This window comes from Ranitomeya variabilis, chromosome 7, assembly GCF_051348905.1.
Source record: "Ranitomeya variabilis isolate aRanVar5 chromosome 7, aRanVar5.hap1, whole genome shotgun sequence".
Lineage (NCBI taxonomy): Eukaryota > Metazoa > Chordata > Amphibia > Anura > Dendrobatidae > Ranitomeya > Ranitomeya variabilis.
The window spans coordinates 112,552,333-112,569,450 of record NC_135238.1 but is presented as its reverse complement, the minus strand read 5'-3'; the positions used below and the strand labels follow the sequence as shown (position 1 = coordinate 112,569,450).

Genomic DNA, 17,118 nt, shown 5'->3' with positions numbered 1-17,118 from the left:
GCAGTCCCCTCCTACAGTAATTATAGCAGTTCCATCCTATAGTGGTCACAGCAGTCCCCTCCTATAGTCATCACAATAGTCCCCTCCTACAGTGGTTATAGCAGTTCCATCCTATATTGGTCACAGCAGTCCCCTCCTACAGTAGTTATAGCAGTCCCATCCTATAGTGGTCACAGCAGTCCCCTCCTATAATGGTCACAGCAGTCCCCTCCAACAGTAGTTATAGCAGTTCCATCCTATAGTGGTCACAGCAGTCCCCTCCTACAGTAGTTATAGCAGTTCCATCCTATAGTGGTCACAGAAGTCTCCTCCTATAATGGTCACAGCAGTCCCCTCCTACAGTAATTATAGAAGTTCCATCCTATAGTGGTCACAGCAGTCCCCTCATATAGTCGTCCCAATAGTCCCATACTACAGTGGTCACAGAAGTCCCCTCCTATAATGGTCACAGCAGTCCCCTCCTACAGTGGTTATAACAGTTCCATCCTATAATGGTCACAGCAGTCCCCTCCTACAGTAATTATAGAAGCTCCATCCTATAGTGGTCACAGCAGTCCCCTCATATAGTCGTCCCAATAGTCCCATACTACAGTGGTCACAGAAGTCCCCTCCTATAATGGTCACAGCAGTCCCCTCCTACAGTGGTTATAACAGTCCCATCCTATAGTGGTCACAGAAGTTCCTTACTATAATGGTCACAGCAGTCCCCTCCTACAGTAATTATAGCAGTTCCATCCTATAGTGGTCACAGCAGTCCCCTATTGTTGTCACAATAGTCCCCTCCTACAGTAGTTATAGCTGTCCCATCCTATAGTGGTCACAGTAGTCCCCTCCTATAATGGTCACAGCAGTCCCCTCCTACAGCAGTTATAGCAGTTCCATCCCATAGTGGTCACAGAAGTCCCCTCCTACAGTGGTTATAGCAGTCGTATCCTATAGTGGTCACAGCAGTCCCCTCCTATAATGGTCACAGCAGTCCCCTCCTACAGTGGTTACATCAGCCCCAGCTACAGTGCTCACAATAGTCCCCTTCTACAGTGGCCACAGAAGTCCCCTCCTATAGTGGTCACAGCAGTCCCCTCGTATAGTCGTCACAATAGTCCCCTCCTACAGTGGTTATAGCAGTTCCATCCTATAGTGGTCACAGCAGTCCCCTCCTATAATGGTCACAGCAGTCCCCTCCTACAGTAGTTATAGCAGTCCCATCCTATAGTGGTCACAGAAGTCCCCTCCTATAATGGTCACAGCAGTCCCCTCCTACAGAAGTTATAGCAGTTCCATCCTATAGTGGTCACAGAAGTCCCCTCCTATAATGGTCACAGCAGTCCCCTCCTACAGTAGTTATAGCAGTTCCATCCTATAGTGGTCACAGAAGTCCCCTCCTATAATGGTCACAGCAGTCCCCTCCTACAGTAGTTATAGCAGTTCCATCCTATAATGGTCACAGCAGTCCCCTCCTACAGTAGTTATAGCAGTCCCATCCTATAGTGGTCACAGCAGTCCCCTCCTATAATGGTCACAGCAGTCCCCTCCTATGGTAGTTATAGCAGTCCCATCCTATAGTGGTCACAGCAGTCCCCTCCTATAATGGTCACAGCAGTCCCCTCCAACAGTAGTTATAGCAGTCCCATCCTATAGTGGTCACAGCAGTCCCCTCCTACAGTAGTTATAGCAGTTCCATCCTATAGTGGTCACAGAAGTCCCCTCCTATAATGGTCACAGCAGTCCCCTCCTACAGTAATTATAGAAGTTCCATCCTATAGTGGTCACAGCAGTCCCCTCATATAGTCGTCACAATAGTCCCATCCTACAGTGGTCACAGAAGTCCCCTCCTACAGTGGTTATAGCAGTCCCATCCTATAATGCTCACAGCAGTCCCCTCCTATAATGGTCACAGCAGTCCCCTCCTACAGTGGTTATAACAGTTCCATCCTATAGTGGTCACAGCAGTCCCCTCCTATAGTCATCACAATAGTCCACTCCTACAGTAGTTATAGCAGTCCCATCCTATAGTGGTCACAGCAGTCCCCTCCTATAATGGTCACAGCAGTCCCCTCCTACAGTAGTTATAGCAGTTCCATCCTATAGTGGTCATAGAAGTCCCCTCCTACAGTTTTTATAGCAGTCCCATCCTATAATGCTCACAGCAGTCCCCTCCTATAATGGTCACAGCAGTCCCCTCCTACAGTGGTTATAACAGTTCCATCCTATAGTGGTCACAGCAGTCCCCTCCTATAGTCATCACAATAGTCCACTCCTACAGTAGTTATAGCAGTCCCATCCTATAGTGGTCACAGCAGTCCCCTCCTATAATGGTCACAGCAGTCCCCTCCTACAGTAGTTATAGCAGTTCCATCCTATAGTGGTCACAGAAGTCCCCTCCTACAGTGGTTATAGCAGTCGTATCCTATAGTGGTCACAGCAGTCCCCTCCCATAATGGTCACAGCAGTCCCCTCCTACAGTGGTTACATCAGCCCCAGCTACAGTGCTCACATTAGTCCCCTTCTACAGTGGCCACAGAAGTCCCCTCCTACAGTGGTTATAGCAGTCCCCTCCTACAGTAGTTATAGCACTTCCATCCTATAGTGGTCACAGAAGTCCCCTTCTACAGTAGTTATAGCAGTTCCATCCTATAGTGGTCACAGCAGTCCCCTCCTATAATGGTCACAGCAGTCCCCTCCTACAGTGGTTACATCAGCCCCAGCTACAGTGCTCACATTAGTCCCCTTCTACAGTGGCCACAGAAGTCCCCTCCTACAGTGGTTATAGCAGTCCCCTCCTACAGTGGTTATAGCAGTCCCATCCTATAGTGGTCACAGAAGTCCCCTCCTATAATAGTCACAGCAGTCCCCTCCTACAGTAGTTATAGCAGTTCCATCCTATAGTGGTCACAGAAGTCCCCTCCTATAATGGTCACAGCAGTCCCCTCCTACAGTAATTATAGCAGTTCCATCCTATAGTGGTCACAGCAGTCCCCTCCTATAGTCGTCACAATAGTCCCCTCCTACAGTGGTTATAGCAGTCCCATCCTATAGTGGTCACAGGAGTCCCCTCATATAATGGTCACAGCAGTCCCCTCCTTCAGTAGTTATAGCAGTTCCATCCTATAGTGGTCACAGCAGTCCCCTCCTACAGTGGCCACAGCAGTCCCCTCCTACAGTGGTCACATAAGCCCCACCTATAGTGGTCACATCAGTCCCTCCTTCAGTGGTCACAGCAACTAGTTATGCAGTACAAAAGCCATAATCAACAATCGTCACTACATCATGGGTCTAATAGATTTTTTAAATCATTTATGCAGTTAGCATTGTGAAATCTAGTGACAGATCAATTTTGTGGTATGTAATCTATATATTTCATACACTGATATATTTTTTTTAAATTTCCATTTTCCATTTATTTAGGTTTGGCGACTTCATGAAGATACAGTAAGTGAACATAGATATATGCATATCTGGCATGTGTAAACCATATACAAATTGTTTGAGTATTCTGCATTTAATTTTTTATTTTGTTCAGACTTTTAACATCAAACAAAAGTTTTAAGCATGATAAATTACAACACAAAGCTTAGTGAAGGTGCCAGTTTGTATAAAGGGCTACTTTGCTTTTTGACAAAGTGCTTGGTATCTACTCTCAGGAAATATATATGGCTTCAGTATAAAGAGAAACGTCTCATGCATGTGGTGGTGAAGAAACCTGTTTAAGCTATTTTCTCCACTCCTGGTGCTGTAACTTTCTTATGTTCTTTGATGTTTCAAGAAATTGTTCCAACCCTGTGATGAAGTGCATCTGGGCTGTCTTCGCTGACTGGAGTGTGCAATGTGTAATTTAGTATAATTAGATTTCAGAAAATATATATACAGTAGGTATACATAGGCTTGTGAATTTTTAAAACCATTTTGGCTACCAGAAGTGCAGAAAGCTTAAAAAAAAGGAAAACCCCCAAAAGGGTATCTTGTACGAAAAATTGCAAGTTATATCTATATTACTAAGTTACTAATTACGGTAAAAAAATATTTAGACTTGAGAGTCCTCAATGGTTGATACCTTTTAATGGCTTTCAGTTAGCCATTAAAAAGGTATCAACCACTGAGGACTCTCAATTCTAAATATTTTTCTATCTACTGGCTAACACGGTACCCAGATATATATCTTTTCTGTAATTACGGTAATTAATTTGAACAGAAGTTATTACTGAATATCTTTACAGCGCAACCAAATTATTAGGAAATCAAATGGTAACCTACTACTGCTCCAGCTGCCCCCACAAGTCCATTGGCACCTCTTGCACCCTGAAAAAAAACATTTATTTTTACTCCAAATTAAAGTTTGTGTCATCCTCACAATCTCCTTTTATGACATTGTGATTTATTTTTTCCACAGGGCTGCTGTGAAGCAATGTCTTTGTAAGCATATTAAAAACAGGCACAAAACTAATTCAGGAAGCAATATTCCTCAAGGCATAATATCCATTGTATGCAAAATGGGTGCAAGACTTATAAGATATTTATTATCTACATCATAATAGTACCGTAATAATGAAAGCATTTTTTTTTTCATAGTTTGTGAAAATGTATCCTAAGTCAAAACACAGGTCTCATGGATATTGTGTTTGACTTGTTAATTGATAAGTTTGGCTTTCTTTATATTTACCTCTACTATATTATAATATTGAGTCAATCCTTCTCTTTCTACCATACAGTGATCATGAATATTAATACTTACAGGCGTGCCTTGAGGTCCGATTCGTCCTCTTTCTCCAGGCATTCCTCTTGGTCCCTTTAAAATTAAGTATTATGAACAACTTTTAATAAAATACTATATTAGATTTTGTCAATTAAATGAAAAGATAGCGAGAAAAGTACTAGTACATTATGGAATATTGGATTATTTAATAGACAAATGCAGGTTGTGTAAAGGAGAAGTGTATGAATGCAGAGTGACAACTTCACTGGTAATGATACACACTGACATATATGAGGTTTCCAACCTCCATTCACATGTTTGTTATAAAAAATGTCCGCTTCTCTCCTCCGGTGATTGTTAGCGCCAGGTCCTGGCTGTAATTCCCAGCAATCTCCCGCTGGATATGGGGCCGGCTTACTACGTGAGCCCTCTCCATGCACCCGCTTATTTCTGCCCAGTATATATATGGTGCATGTACTGAAGGGGTTAAATGAGATCTGTCTGAGGAATGACCCTTCCTTCCAACACAATTGTCCCTTTTCATGAAGACTGGTGCTTTGAAGTCAGACTCTCTAGATTCATTAATAGGTGCATGCCTCTTAATGAAACAGGCATGACTTAAAAGTGGCAGGATTTCTGCTGTAAGGAACATTGCAGCTTGTCATGAATTTAGCAAGCAGGCATCGCCATGCCCCATCGCGGTCCGTTCTACCCCAGCTACTCCCATTTTGGTGGAGTTGGGTGAAACTGGCTTTCTAGCTAAACACTTTGATGAATCAAAAGATATTGTATCCATAAACTGTATTGAACAAGAATGGCAACCTTAGTACACATAGGAGGAGACAGAGAGGAGTCAGCATGACCTTGTACTTCTCCAACACTGGAGTTCACAGAATTAAGCTACATAGGGAAGTCTACACAAGAGGGCAAGGTCTGACCCGTGCTCACAGTAGGAGCACATGACGCAACTTCCCATAATAAAAAGGTTGAAAGAAGACCGGTCACAAGTCGAGCGTGGCCAGTTTGTCTGCTATGTGGATCCAGAGATATGGATGAGTGCTATTTACTTGTAGCATTTATTGCCTGCACGCACCATGCGGGGTTGGCCCACGGGATTATCTGGGGGCGAGTCTTTAGGCTGCCCTGTGAGCATCAGTTTATACTGTACTTTTCTACTGTGGCTTTCACTGGATTACATCCTTTGAGATAGAATTATTTCTGTGAATTTGCAGTGGATTGAAGTACAATCAATCATTTTGTGATTTTCCTTTGAACATGTACTCTGAAGAGGTGAAAATGTATTCACATCAACGTAACTGTAAAAAATGTTCACATATAAAGAAGTTTGACAGAGATGAGGCTCCTGATTGCTCTCCTCACTTCTTGAATCTCTGTGATGCTACGTCACAGATGAGGGGTGTGGATCACTAATGGTCGCTAATACAAAGCAGCTGCCTGATGTCTCCTCCTCCTGTGTAGTCACAGATGAGGGGTGTGGATCGCTACTGGTCGCTAATACAAAGCAGCTGCCTGATGTCTCCTCCTCCTGTGTAGTCACAGATGAGGGGTGTGGATCGCTACTGGTTGCTAAAACAAAGCAGCTGCCTGATGTCTCCTCCTCCTGTGTAGTCACAGATCAGTGGGTGTGGATTGCTACTGATCGCTAATACAAAGCAGCTGCCTGATTTTTCCTCCTCCTGTGTAGTCACAGATCAGTGGGTGTGGATTGCTACTGATCGCTAATACAAAGCAGCTGCCTGATTTTTCCTCCTCCTGTGTAGTCACAGATCTGTGGGTGTGGATTGCTACTGGCTTTTAATATAATTCATCACCTTGATAATGCCTCCTTCTATGCATTCACTGATCAGGGGCAGGGATCCTTTTGCAGCCTGCTTTTTAGATCAGTTTGAACATTTAAATGAAGCACTGGGCTTTTTTGGCCTTTCCTGTAGTTGTTAACAATTACCCTCACTCAAAAGGAAAAAAAAAGCTGTAGTGAGACATTTTACAGGTTCTTGGTGGGATCCAGAAAGGCCGTACTGGGCCCCGGGCCATCAAGGGAGGCCGCCATGATGGGGTCACGTGCGATATATTAGAGCCTTAAGGAGGAATAGGGCTAATCAGTGGCTAATCAGGCAGGAGATGGAGAAAAGAGAAAAAGAGGATTCGGTGAGATTAGATGATGCGGCACGGGGTGAAGTATATGTCTGCTTTGAGGGCCCTTTAGGGGCGCATCTTAAAAATGAGATTAGGGGAAAAATATGGAAAGGGGAATACGTGGAAATATTTTCCTTATTTCCCCTGGAGCGATTTAATTTGGATAGATTAAGGAATGATGATTCAAAAAAGGAAGATCAGGATAAGAGGAGGTATAGATTAATTCTGAGAACTTTCACGAATTGGCTGCAGGCCTTCGCCATTCTGGCCAGTGTAATCGGAGAAAAGGCTCCTGATAATTGTTCAGGCCTTTTTTGTTATATGGATGCGATAGGAGAAGCTTATCGAGTGTACGGAGGCCAGGGGTGGTTGAGATATGATGAGCAATTTTGCCAGAGGAAAGCGGTTAGGCCTAGCATTAGATGGGACCACAAGGATATAGCTCTCTGGATGCGGGTGATGGTCCCTTCACGGTTAGGGTATGGAACGCAGTCCTTTCCTGGGAGCGCCGGGGGTTCAAACCAGTCGGGACATTCTGCGGTGATACAGAGAGGATTGTGTTTTGCATTTAACGAGGGGTCTTGTAAATTTGGAGCAAAATGCAAATTTGAGCACGAGTGTGCAGCATGCGAAGGCACACACGGATCGTCAAAATGTTTTAGGGGAAGCTGTCAAAAAGGGGGTGAAGGAGTTGAGAAAAGGAATGACACCAATTCGGCTGGAAGAGATGGTGCATTTTCTAAATAGGTACCCAGATAGGCCGGCTGCTATTTTATTGGAGGAAGGTTTTAGGGATGGGTTTCGAATCCCATCAGTTGGAACATCAGTTAATTTTGCTAGAAAAAAATCTAAAATTGGCTTTGCAGTTTCCTGAGGTAATAATGGAAAAATTAGAAAAGGAGGTTAGCCTGGGCAGGATGTCTGGCCCATTCGAGTGTCTTCCCATGCCTAATTTGAGGGTGTCTCCATTAGGGATAGTCCCCAAAAAGGAACCTAATAAATTTAGGATGATACATCACTTGTCTTTTCCAAAAGGGTCATCTGTAAATGACGGTATTGATCCTCAGTTATGTTCAGTAGTTTATACTTCTTTTGACACAGCCATGGATTGGGTTCATTTTTGCGGGCAGGGTGCCATGTTGGCAAAGATGGATAATGAAGCGACGTTTAGGCTTCTACCTGTCCGTCCAGATAGTATGCATTTGTTGGGATGTTACTGGAATGGAGCATACTTTGTTGACCGTTGTCTTCCCATGGGTTGTTCACTTTCTTGTGCATATTTCGAAACCTTCAGCACATTTTTGGAATGGGTGGTAAAAGATGTGTCAGGGGTAAAATCATGTATCCATTATCTTGATGATTTTTTGTTTATCTGCCCGGCTCAAAGCGCAGATTGTTCTTTGTTATTGCATTCAATGGAGAGGGTGGCCAAGAGCTTTGGAGTTCCGTTATCAGAAGATAAGACAGTAGGGCCCGTTACTGTTTTGAGTTTTCTAGGAATCGAAATTGATATGGCTGAAATGGTTTGCAGATTACCTGATGAAAAAGTTAGCGCCTTGCGTGAGGGGGTGTTGAAAGCATGCGCTGCTAAGAAATTGAGGTTACGCGAGGTACAATCTCTGTTGGGAAATTGAATTTCGCTTGTCGGATCATGCCAATGGGCCGGGCATTTTGCAGGAGGTTATTGTTGGCAACAGCGGGTGTTAAATCTCCTGTTCATTTTATCTGGTTGAAAAAAGAATTAAGGGAAGATTTGGCGGTTTGGTCAAAATTTTTGCAGGATTACAATGGTAAATCCATATGGATTGATCCGGTGGTGGATGCGGATGCTTTAGGTTTGCTGGTTTCGGTGGTAGATGAGCGTGGTTTCGGTTTGTTTTTTCAGGGCACTTGGTTGTTGGCAGAGTGGCCTCATCTCTGGAGAGAACAGGGATGGTTGTCGAATCGGGTGCTGATTCATCTGTTCCCTATTGTGGTGGCTCTATCGTTGTGGGGCAAGGAAACTTTGAATAAAAAAAATACGTTTTCCATGTCCGTCTGAGGGGGTGGCAGTGGTGATAAATTCATTGTCAGCGGATTCCCCGGTGGTGATAAAAATACTACAGCGGCTGGTTTTCTTGGGGTTATCATTTAACTTGTGAATTGTGGCGGAAGTCAGGTCAATGGCATGTAACCCGGTTGTTGTTGCTCTTTCTCATTTCCAGGAGGACCGTTTTCAAGCGCTGGTGCCTCAAGCGGATTCAGCAGGCCTGGACTGCCCGGTGGAATTTTGGAATCTTCCTGGCGGGTAGTAGATCATTTATTAGTGAACTCTTTGTCTGTTAGGTCCTGGAAGCAGTATGACCATGCATGGGGTGTTTGGGAGAATTGGAAGAGGTTTTTAGGTGAGGGATTACAGGATGAACCCAGATTGCTATTGTTGATCGGTCACCTTAAGGAAAAGGGTTGGTCTGTGTCAAAATTGAACAAGATGTTAGCCTGGTTGGCATTTGGTTTTAAGGCCCGGGGTAACAGAGATGTAACAAAGGCCTTTTTGGTGGTTCAAGCGTTAAAGGGTTGGAGAAAGGGTTGGAAAGTTGAGGACATGAGACGCCCAGTTTCTTATGAGGTGTTATTGATTATAGGTACGCAGTTAACAGCGGTGTGTTTATCACAATGGGAAGTCGACCTCTTCCGGGCAGCTTTTGCGCTAGCTTTCTTCGGTGCATTTTGCTTAGGGGAATTGGTAAGCCCTTCTAAAGTGAAAAAAGGAGGTATGCGGAGGGAGGATGTCGATGTGTTTGGGGATAGGGTGGAGATTTTCATACGATCTTCTAAGACCGATGTTCAAGGTAAGGGTTGCAAGGTGGCTTTGTTTTCGGTAACGGGTTCCCCCATGTGTCCAGTTTTGTGTGTGAATAATTTCATGGGGCGTGGTGGCATTTTATCCAATCCTTTTTTGGTCCATGAAGACGGCTCATTTTTATCCCGTTTTCAATTCATCGCAGTATTCAAACGGTGTTTACTATTGGGAGGAATTTCGCCTGTGGATTACAGCGGGCATTCTTTCAGGATTGGTGCTGCGACAGAGGCAGCTAAGAGGGGTTTGGGCGAAGATGTGGTCAAGAGGCTTGGGAGGTGGGAATCGATCAGATTTAGATCTTATATCCGCCCGAATTTAGTTTAATAAACGTTGGTTAATTATGTGAAATTTTTGTCTCACCGGTTTTATTATCTGTTTCAGGCGTCGAACACTGGTTGGTCTGGGCGGTGCTAAGGGCAGCGGTTTGACCGGATGGGCGGCAGCTGGGGTTCTCGAGAGATACTGCGATCTTGCGGTGGATCGGAAAGCGTGGTATGGTCTGGAGTAAATTTCTGCCGGAGTTTCACCGATTCGTACGTTTAGATCGGGCTCCGGACGTGGTGGTGGTTCACTTGGGGGGGAATGATCTGGGTAAGAGGCCTTGCCAGGAACTGATAAAAGATGTGAAGTTTGATATGCTAAGGCTGTGGGTTTTGTTTCCAAAAGTGCTAGTTATCTAGTCCGACATTATCCCTAGGAGAGTGTGGAGAGGAGCACGCTCTATTGAAGGGATAAACAAGGCAAGGATAAAAGTGAATAGGGCGGTTTCACGGTTTATGTCACGAAATGGAGCAGTTGTGGTGCGCCATGTAAATTTAGAATCGGGAAAAGGTGAATATTGGAGATCGGATGGTGTACACTTGAACGCGATCGGGACTGACATGTGGTGCTTGGCCATTCAAGAGGGTATCGAAACGGGCTTGAGAGTGTGGCGGGACATAAATGTTTGAGGCATCAGAACATTTATGTTTGTGGCAGGGGAGGTCCTCGAAGTTGGTGAAAGGGGGACTGAGGATTGGAGGGGGGTGGGATCTCTAGTGGTCCTGGACTCCCCCTGAGTGGATCCCGTGTGGATGTGGTACATCATTCCTTGGAACAGATGATTAAGGGACTTGGATTCGGTTGGATTGGCCGGGTTGGTCACTATCTGCCTCCGAGCTGGTGCTTAGCGGCTGGGGGTAAGACTAAGCCTGGAGGCCAATAAAAAAGAAATTTGCATATCGGTAGTGATTAATTTGTGGCTTCGAGGACCACCCCCTTCCTAGGTTGGGATATAGTTGAATTATTGTAATTGTATGTTAATAAAAGGCTGCTGTGGCCATTTAATCCAAAATTTAGTCTGATGTCATTTTTGGGGGGTTTTCAGGTCAATCTTCGTTAAGCGGGTGGGGCTGTTCTAAAGAAGGGATGGTAGGAATGTTAAAACGTCAAAAGGCGGTTATGAGTCAAGTGTACCCCTCACGTCATGGCAATTTAAAGGGGTTGTCAAGTTTCATAATAAAAATGGGCAGTCAATCTGTGTGACTGCAAACTGCCAAAACATGACATTGTGCTGTATGTCACAAATTCCACGCATTCTGCATGTGAGTGCTGATCATGTAACAAGATGTGTGCTATTTGCATACTTGTGGTCACGTGCTGACTAGACTTAGAGGGCTTCTCTACAGTGGAGAATTGAGAGAAGCTGGCTATCCCTAGTCGGCACATGATTGAAAGCTTTCAAATCACATACATGGGCAATACCAGGGAATTATGACATAGTATGGACTAGACACTCTCACAGATTGGCAGATTGGTGAGATTGAGAGCTGAAAGACTTTTTAAAAAGAATAAATAACCATTTAAAGGACTAGTAAATTTCTTCCAAAACATTGAGAAGATTTTGTTTTATATGGCTACCAAAATGCCATGTTGGACTGCTACAATGGAAATGTATCTGCATTCTCCTAGTCTATTACATGTAATACAGTGACACATTACGCAGCTTAGCTACTTGTATGATAAAAAGCAAGTAAAATGACAAATGCAATTACAGCTGGACTGAATGATGATTGATGACATGAATTAATGAAAAAAAAAGTAAAATTAGGTAGCAAATTACAAAGTGGCTACACATGATGTCTCAAACTTACCGGTGGGCCATTTAGACCCATAGGACCAGTAGGACCAGATTCACCCTGAAGTGAAACAAAAAAGAATACCGTATGTAGCTAACTAAATGTTCTGTTTCATATCTGCCCATGTAAAATATGTGTAAACATAAGTTTTAAGCTTAATTATAGCAATAGGTTCAACATAAATCATGTAAGGACCTATATACTTTACACCTTCAAAATTTGATAATTTTTTTTTCATTGTCGTGTCACAAAAGCTGTAGAATGTTTCTTGTTCTGTCAAAGTGTCACAGGAGACCTTTTTCAACATAGCAGGTTGCATATTATTCATGCTACGGTGAGCAGCCTTTGTGACCTACCATAGCCTGCAGAATCTCCGGACTTGTCTCCCATCGAGCACATCTGTAGCATTATTGGTCGGCAATTGAAAAGGGAGCTGCCAGCACCTTGATGATTTGTCCAAGTGCATTCAGCATAACAGAACAGTCCTCAGACAACCATTAATAACCTCAATGATAGCAACCAAGCCTGTAAGCGTGTGTATTTCTGCATGTGGTACTCATTCCTAATGCTGAATAAATTGAAAATGTCATAAAATGTTGTTTCCATTTTTCACCATTCGAATATCATCAATATGTCTATTAATCCTGTGATTTACATAATTACATGAATTGCCCTTCTTGATGCTATAATTTCTTTGTTGAGTAGTGTATGATAGATGATATCATAATATTCTTTATGAATTTCTTTGTGAAATAAAGCTCAGACTCCTGACTGGAGGTGTCCAGTTTATGTTACTTTTGCCCATTGGGATATATTGGTCTGCAAATTCATCAGGTTTGTGATCTGGTTTGGGGAATATATGACGAAAAGGAGGAGTTAACTTTTCCATCATATTCAATGGACCTGAAAATTAATGTAAGAGGTGAATTGGTCTGAACACTACCTATCTTGGCCAAAGCTTAGCAACAAGCTTCCCCCATCATAGTCAAAATAAAAGTCAAAAATATCTCTGCAACAGATTGAGATACTAAACAGGTCCCCGAGGAAGCCCATCATGCAAAATGCTCCTCGAGGCTAAGGCAAACGTAGCCGGTCACCTGGGTCTCTCCCACATGGGTAAGCATTGATACCTCACTGCACTATAAGCAGCACTTTATGCTTAGGTCTATGCAGATTTATTTCCTTTTTGAGTATATACCATCTCTCCACATGCAATTTCTGTATCCTTGTCTGTTACATATAGTTGTTATAGTGATATACATGTGCAATTCTGTATTGTGCTCTGTGCTATAATTTATTTATTTATTTTTTCCCATGAGATCTGGATGATCGCATGTGTTGTCAGGTTCTACACCTATCTTTTTTTGTCTTTAGGGTATATACAGCACCTATTAATATTACGTGAATTTTTCAATACATAATTCTTTATACATCAGTGATAGTACTGTTTCTCATCTCACTTTATTGCTTAGGGCAGATTACTCCATTGCTTTTGTAGGATTACAGTATATTATGTAAGGAGTTGCTCCTTTATTCTCTTGGTTCTTCTCCTGCTTCCGGTCTGGACCCATATATGCATGTTTAGATCTGATATGTCAGTTGCTGTTAACTATCTTGGCTAAAGCTAAGCACAAAGCTTCCCCCATCATAGTCAAAAACAGTCGAAATAAAAATCAAATATATCTCTGTAACAGACTGAGATACTGACAGGTCCACTTCAAAGATATTGCTTATTATAGCTTCCTACCTTTGACCCAGCTGCCCCAATCTCTCCTTTTGGACCATCCAGTCCTTTATGACCCTAAAAAGTCAAAATAAGATGTCAACATCAAATCATACAATAATAACATTTTTTTTATCTTTAGGTTTTCTGCAATTATAATAAAGCAGGTTGAATTTGAACATAGTTTTAAATTTTATTGGATTAACTACTACCTTAAAGTGAAATGCATCAGGAGGGCTAGAGGTTTGAAGGAGCTTCCCTATCTCGCTGCACGAACACCACAAATTATGACAATGAAACAATGGTATAGGCTGGGCCATATTTGCAACTAGACACTTGAGGGCACATGCCTAGGGGCGCCAGGATGCGGGTGGGCGGCACCTGAGAAAGGTTTTTGTTTGTTTGTTTTTTTTTTAGTCCAGCAGGTTGCAGGGGCAGGCCAAGTTTTTTTAAGGGGGGTATTTCGATATGCGAGTGCACAGCGGGGGAAGGGGAGCACTAATCAGCTCCCTGCCTAAACGGAAGAAATAACATCTGAATGGTACAGGACCTGCGATGGCATCATGACCATGTGACACAAGGGGAGGAGCCACAGAGTTTTGCTGGCTGGAAGCTGCAGGAAAAGCTGAAGGAGATGGGGAAACTTGTGAGAGGTAAAGAGGGAACGGTTACATGTGGAGTGCAGGGTACATGTGATAGAGTGGTGCAGTGGGGGTGAACACGGACAGAGGGATGTGTGGCGTTACAGGCTGTGGGAAATAGAGGTCCAGACTTTGACAGAGAAGTGCAGGGTGTGTGAGATAGAGGGGAGCAAGGGGGTGCAGGGTGCAAGAGATAGAGGGGTGAAGGGTACAAGAGAGAGAGGGGTGCATGGTGCAGGAGATAGAGGGGTGCAGGGTGCAAGAGATAGAGGAGTGCAGGAGATCGAGGGGTGCAGGAGAGAGAGAGAGGTGCAGGGTGCAAGAGATAGAGGGGTGCAGGAGATAGATGGGTGCAGGGTGCAGGAGATAGAGGGGTGCAGGGTGCAAGAGAGAGGGGTGCAGGAGATAGAGAGGTGCAGGGTGCAGGAGATAGAGGGGTGCGGGGTGCAGGAGATAGAAGTGTGCAGGGTGCAGGAGACAGAGGGGTGCAGGGTGCAGGAGAGAGAGCGGTGCAGGGTGCAAGAGATAGAGGGGTGCAGGAGATAGAGTTGTGCAGGGTGCAGGAGATAGAGGTGTGCAGGGTGCAGGAGACAGAGGGGTACAGGAGAGAGAGCGGTGCAGGGTGCAAGAGATAGAGGGGTGCAGGAGATAGAGGTGTGCAGGGTGCAGGAGATAGAGGGGTGCAGGGTACAGGAGACAGAGGGGTACAGGGTGTAAGAGATAGAGGGATGCAGGGTGCAAGAAAGAGAGGGCTGAGGGGTGCAGAAGAGAGGGGTGTGGGGTGCAGGAGATAGAGGGGTGCGGGGTGCAGAAGATAGAGGAGTGCAGGGTGCAGAAGATAGAGGAGTGCGGGGTGCAGGAGAGAGGGGAGTGCGGGGTGTGTGCAGTTCCAGCCACCAATGACAGTTGATTGATGGGAGTGACAGGCGTTGCACCCCCACCAATCAGACATTTATGACCTATCCTAAGGATAGGTCATCCCCTTAGGAAAGGGGCTGTCCTAAGTTTAGGTCTTCAATGTGAAAGAAGTGGCCTCTTTAAACAATCTTATCATTTATTTCACTCAATGGACAAACATTTTGCTCGTGGATTGTGTGATTGACTGTCTATTCTGTGTAAATGCATTCAGTGGCTCTGTGGGCTTAGATCTGAACCTCCACAAAACAGCGTTCAGTGATATGCTCTGATGGGGTCATTGATGCAGACAGTGTCAGTACGTGCTCTGTCTTGCATCATTTTTGGCTGTATATGCCTAGTTCAGGCAAGTGGCAAGGATGCATCTGGCTCCAAATTTTGCAGCAGGACAACGAGCCCAAACATATAGCCAATACCATTAAAGGGGCAGTCCAGACTTAGGACAAGAGTCTGTATTCACACTATTACGATTCCTTGATACAAGAAAGCTATCCTGTGACCTTATGCATGTGATTTGCATACCTGGAGTCACATGCCAATTCGATGTATTCGGTTTCTCTCAAAAAAAGTGAATTAATTGCATTTGTTTCTTAGTGATAAACTTGAATAAAAAGGTGACCTTCCAAGGGTTTTGTATTGGCTGGAAGTGAGCGCCTCTTCAGTGAAATAAAACAGGAGAAAAAAAATCAGATTGTAACTCACGGATGTGTTACTCTGGGATCAGATTGTCAGCCAAGCACATTGATATCTGCGGGTTTGGCTGACCTTAGTCTAATGTATATGGGTACATCAACTACTATTTAATGGTACTTGGCACTTTTCGGCATCTTTCACTTGTCTGTGATTAAACACGTACATGTAAAATGGTTCAGGTGTCATCAGTGTACGGTCCATGTGTCATCAGTGTACGGTCCGTGCGTCATCAGTGTACGGTCCGTGCGTCATCATTGTACGGTCCGTGCGTCATCAGTGTACAGTCCATGTGTCATCAGTGTACAGTCCATGTGTCATCAGTGTATGTACGGTCCGAGCATCATCAGTGTACGGTCTGTATGTTATCAGTGTATGGTCCGTGCATCATCAGTGTATGTGGAGTCCGTGTATCATCAGTATACGGTCTGTGTGTCATCTGTGTACGGTCCGTGTGTCATCAGTAGTGTTGAGTGATACCGTCCGATACTTGAAAGTATCGGTATCGGATAGTATCGGCCGATACCCGAAAAGTATCGGATATCGCCGATACCGATACCCGATACCAATACAAGTCAATGGGACACCAAGTATCGGAAGGTATCCTGATGGTTCCCAGGGTCTGAAGGACAGGAAACTCTCCTTCAGGCCCTGGGATCCATATGAATGTGTAAAATAAAGAATTAAAATAAAAAATATTTATATACTCACCGGTCCGGAGGCCCCTGCACCTTACCGCTGTTAACCGGCAGCTTCCGTTGCTTAAAATGAGCGTGTTTAGGGCCTTCCATGACGTCACGGCTTCTGATTGGTTGCGTGCCGCTCATGTGACCGCCACGCGACCAATCACAAGCCGTGACGTCATTTTCAGGTCCTAAATTCCGAATTCTAGGAATTTAGGACCTGAGAATGATGTCACGGCTTGTGATTAGTCGCGTGGCGGTCACATGAGCGGCACGCGACCAATCAGAAGCCGTGACATCATGGAAGGTGCTGAATGCGCTCATTTTAAGCAAAGTAGGCTGCCGGTTACTACCAGGGCGCGTCAGAGGGTGAGTATATCCCTATTTTTTATTTTAATTCTTTATTTTTTACACGGATATGGATCCCAGGGCCTGAAGGAGAGTTTCCTCTCCTTCAGACCCTGGGAACCATACACTGGGAACTTCCGATTCTGATTTCCGATACCACAAAAGTATCAGATCTCGGTATCGGAATTCCGATACCGCAAGTATCGGCCGATAACCGATACTTGCGGTATCGGAATGCTCAACACTAGTCATCAGTGTACGGTCCATGTGTCATCAGTGTACAGTATGTGTGTCATCAGTGTACAGTCCCTC

At 44.3% G+C, this 17,118-nt stretch overlaps 1 protein-coding gene across 1 annotated transcript in view; it reads right to left on the bottom strand.

Annotated features, from left to right (window-relative positions):
- Positions 1-17,118, bottom strand: part of COL5A2 (collagen type V alpha 2 chain) — a 449,814-nt gene that overhangs the window by 139,369 nt on the left and 293,327 nt on the right. Inside the window, exons 14-17 of the mRNA XM_077275667.1 lie at positions 13,554-13,607; positions 11,822-11,866; positions 4,730-4,783; positions 4,252-4,296 (exon numbers count right to left, since the gene is read on the bottom strand). Coding sequence (XP_077131782.1) covers positions 4,252-4,296; positions 4,730-4,783; positions 11,822-11,866; positions 13,554-13,607 — 198 coding nt within the window. The remainder of the gene's footprint in view (positions 1-4,251; positions 4,297-4,729; positions 4,784-11,821; positions 11,867-13,553; positions 13,608-17,118) is intronic.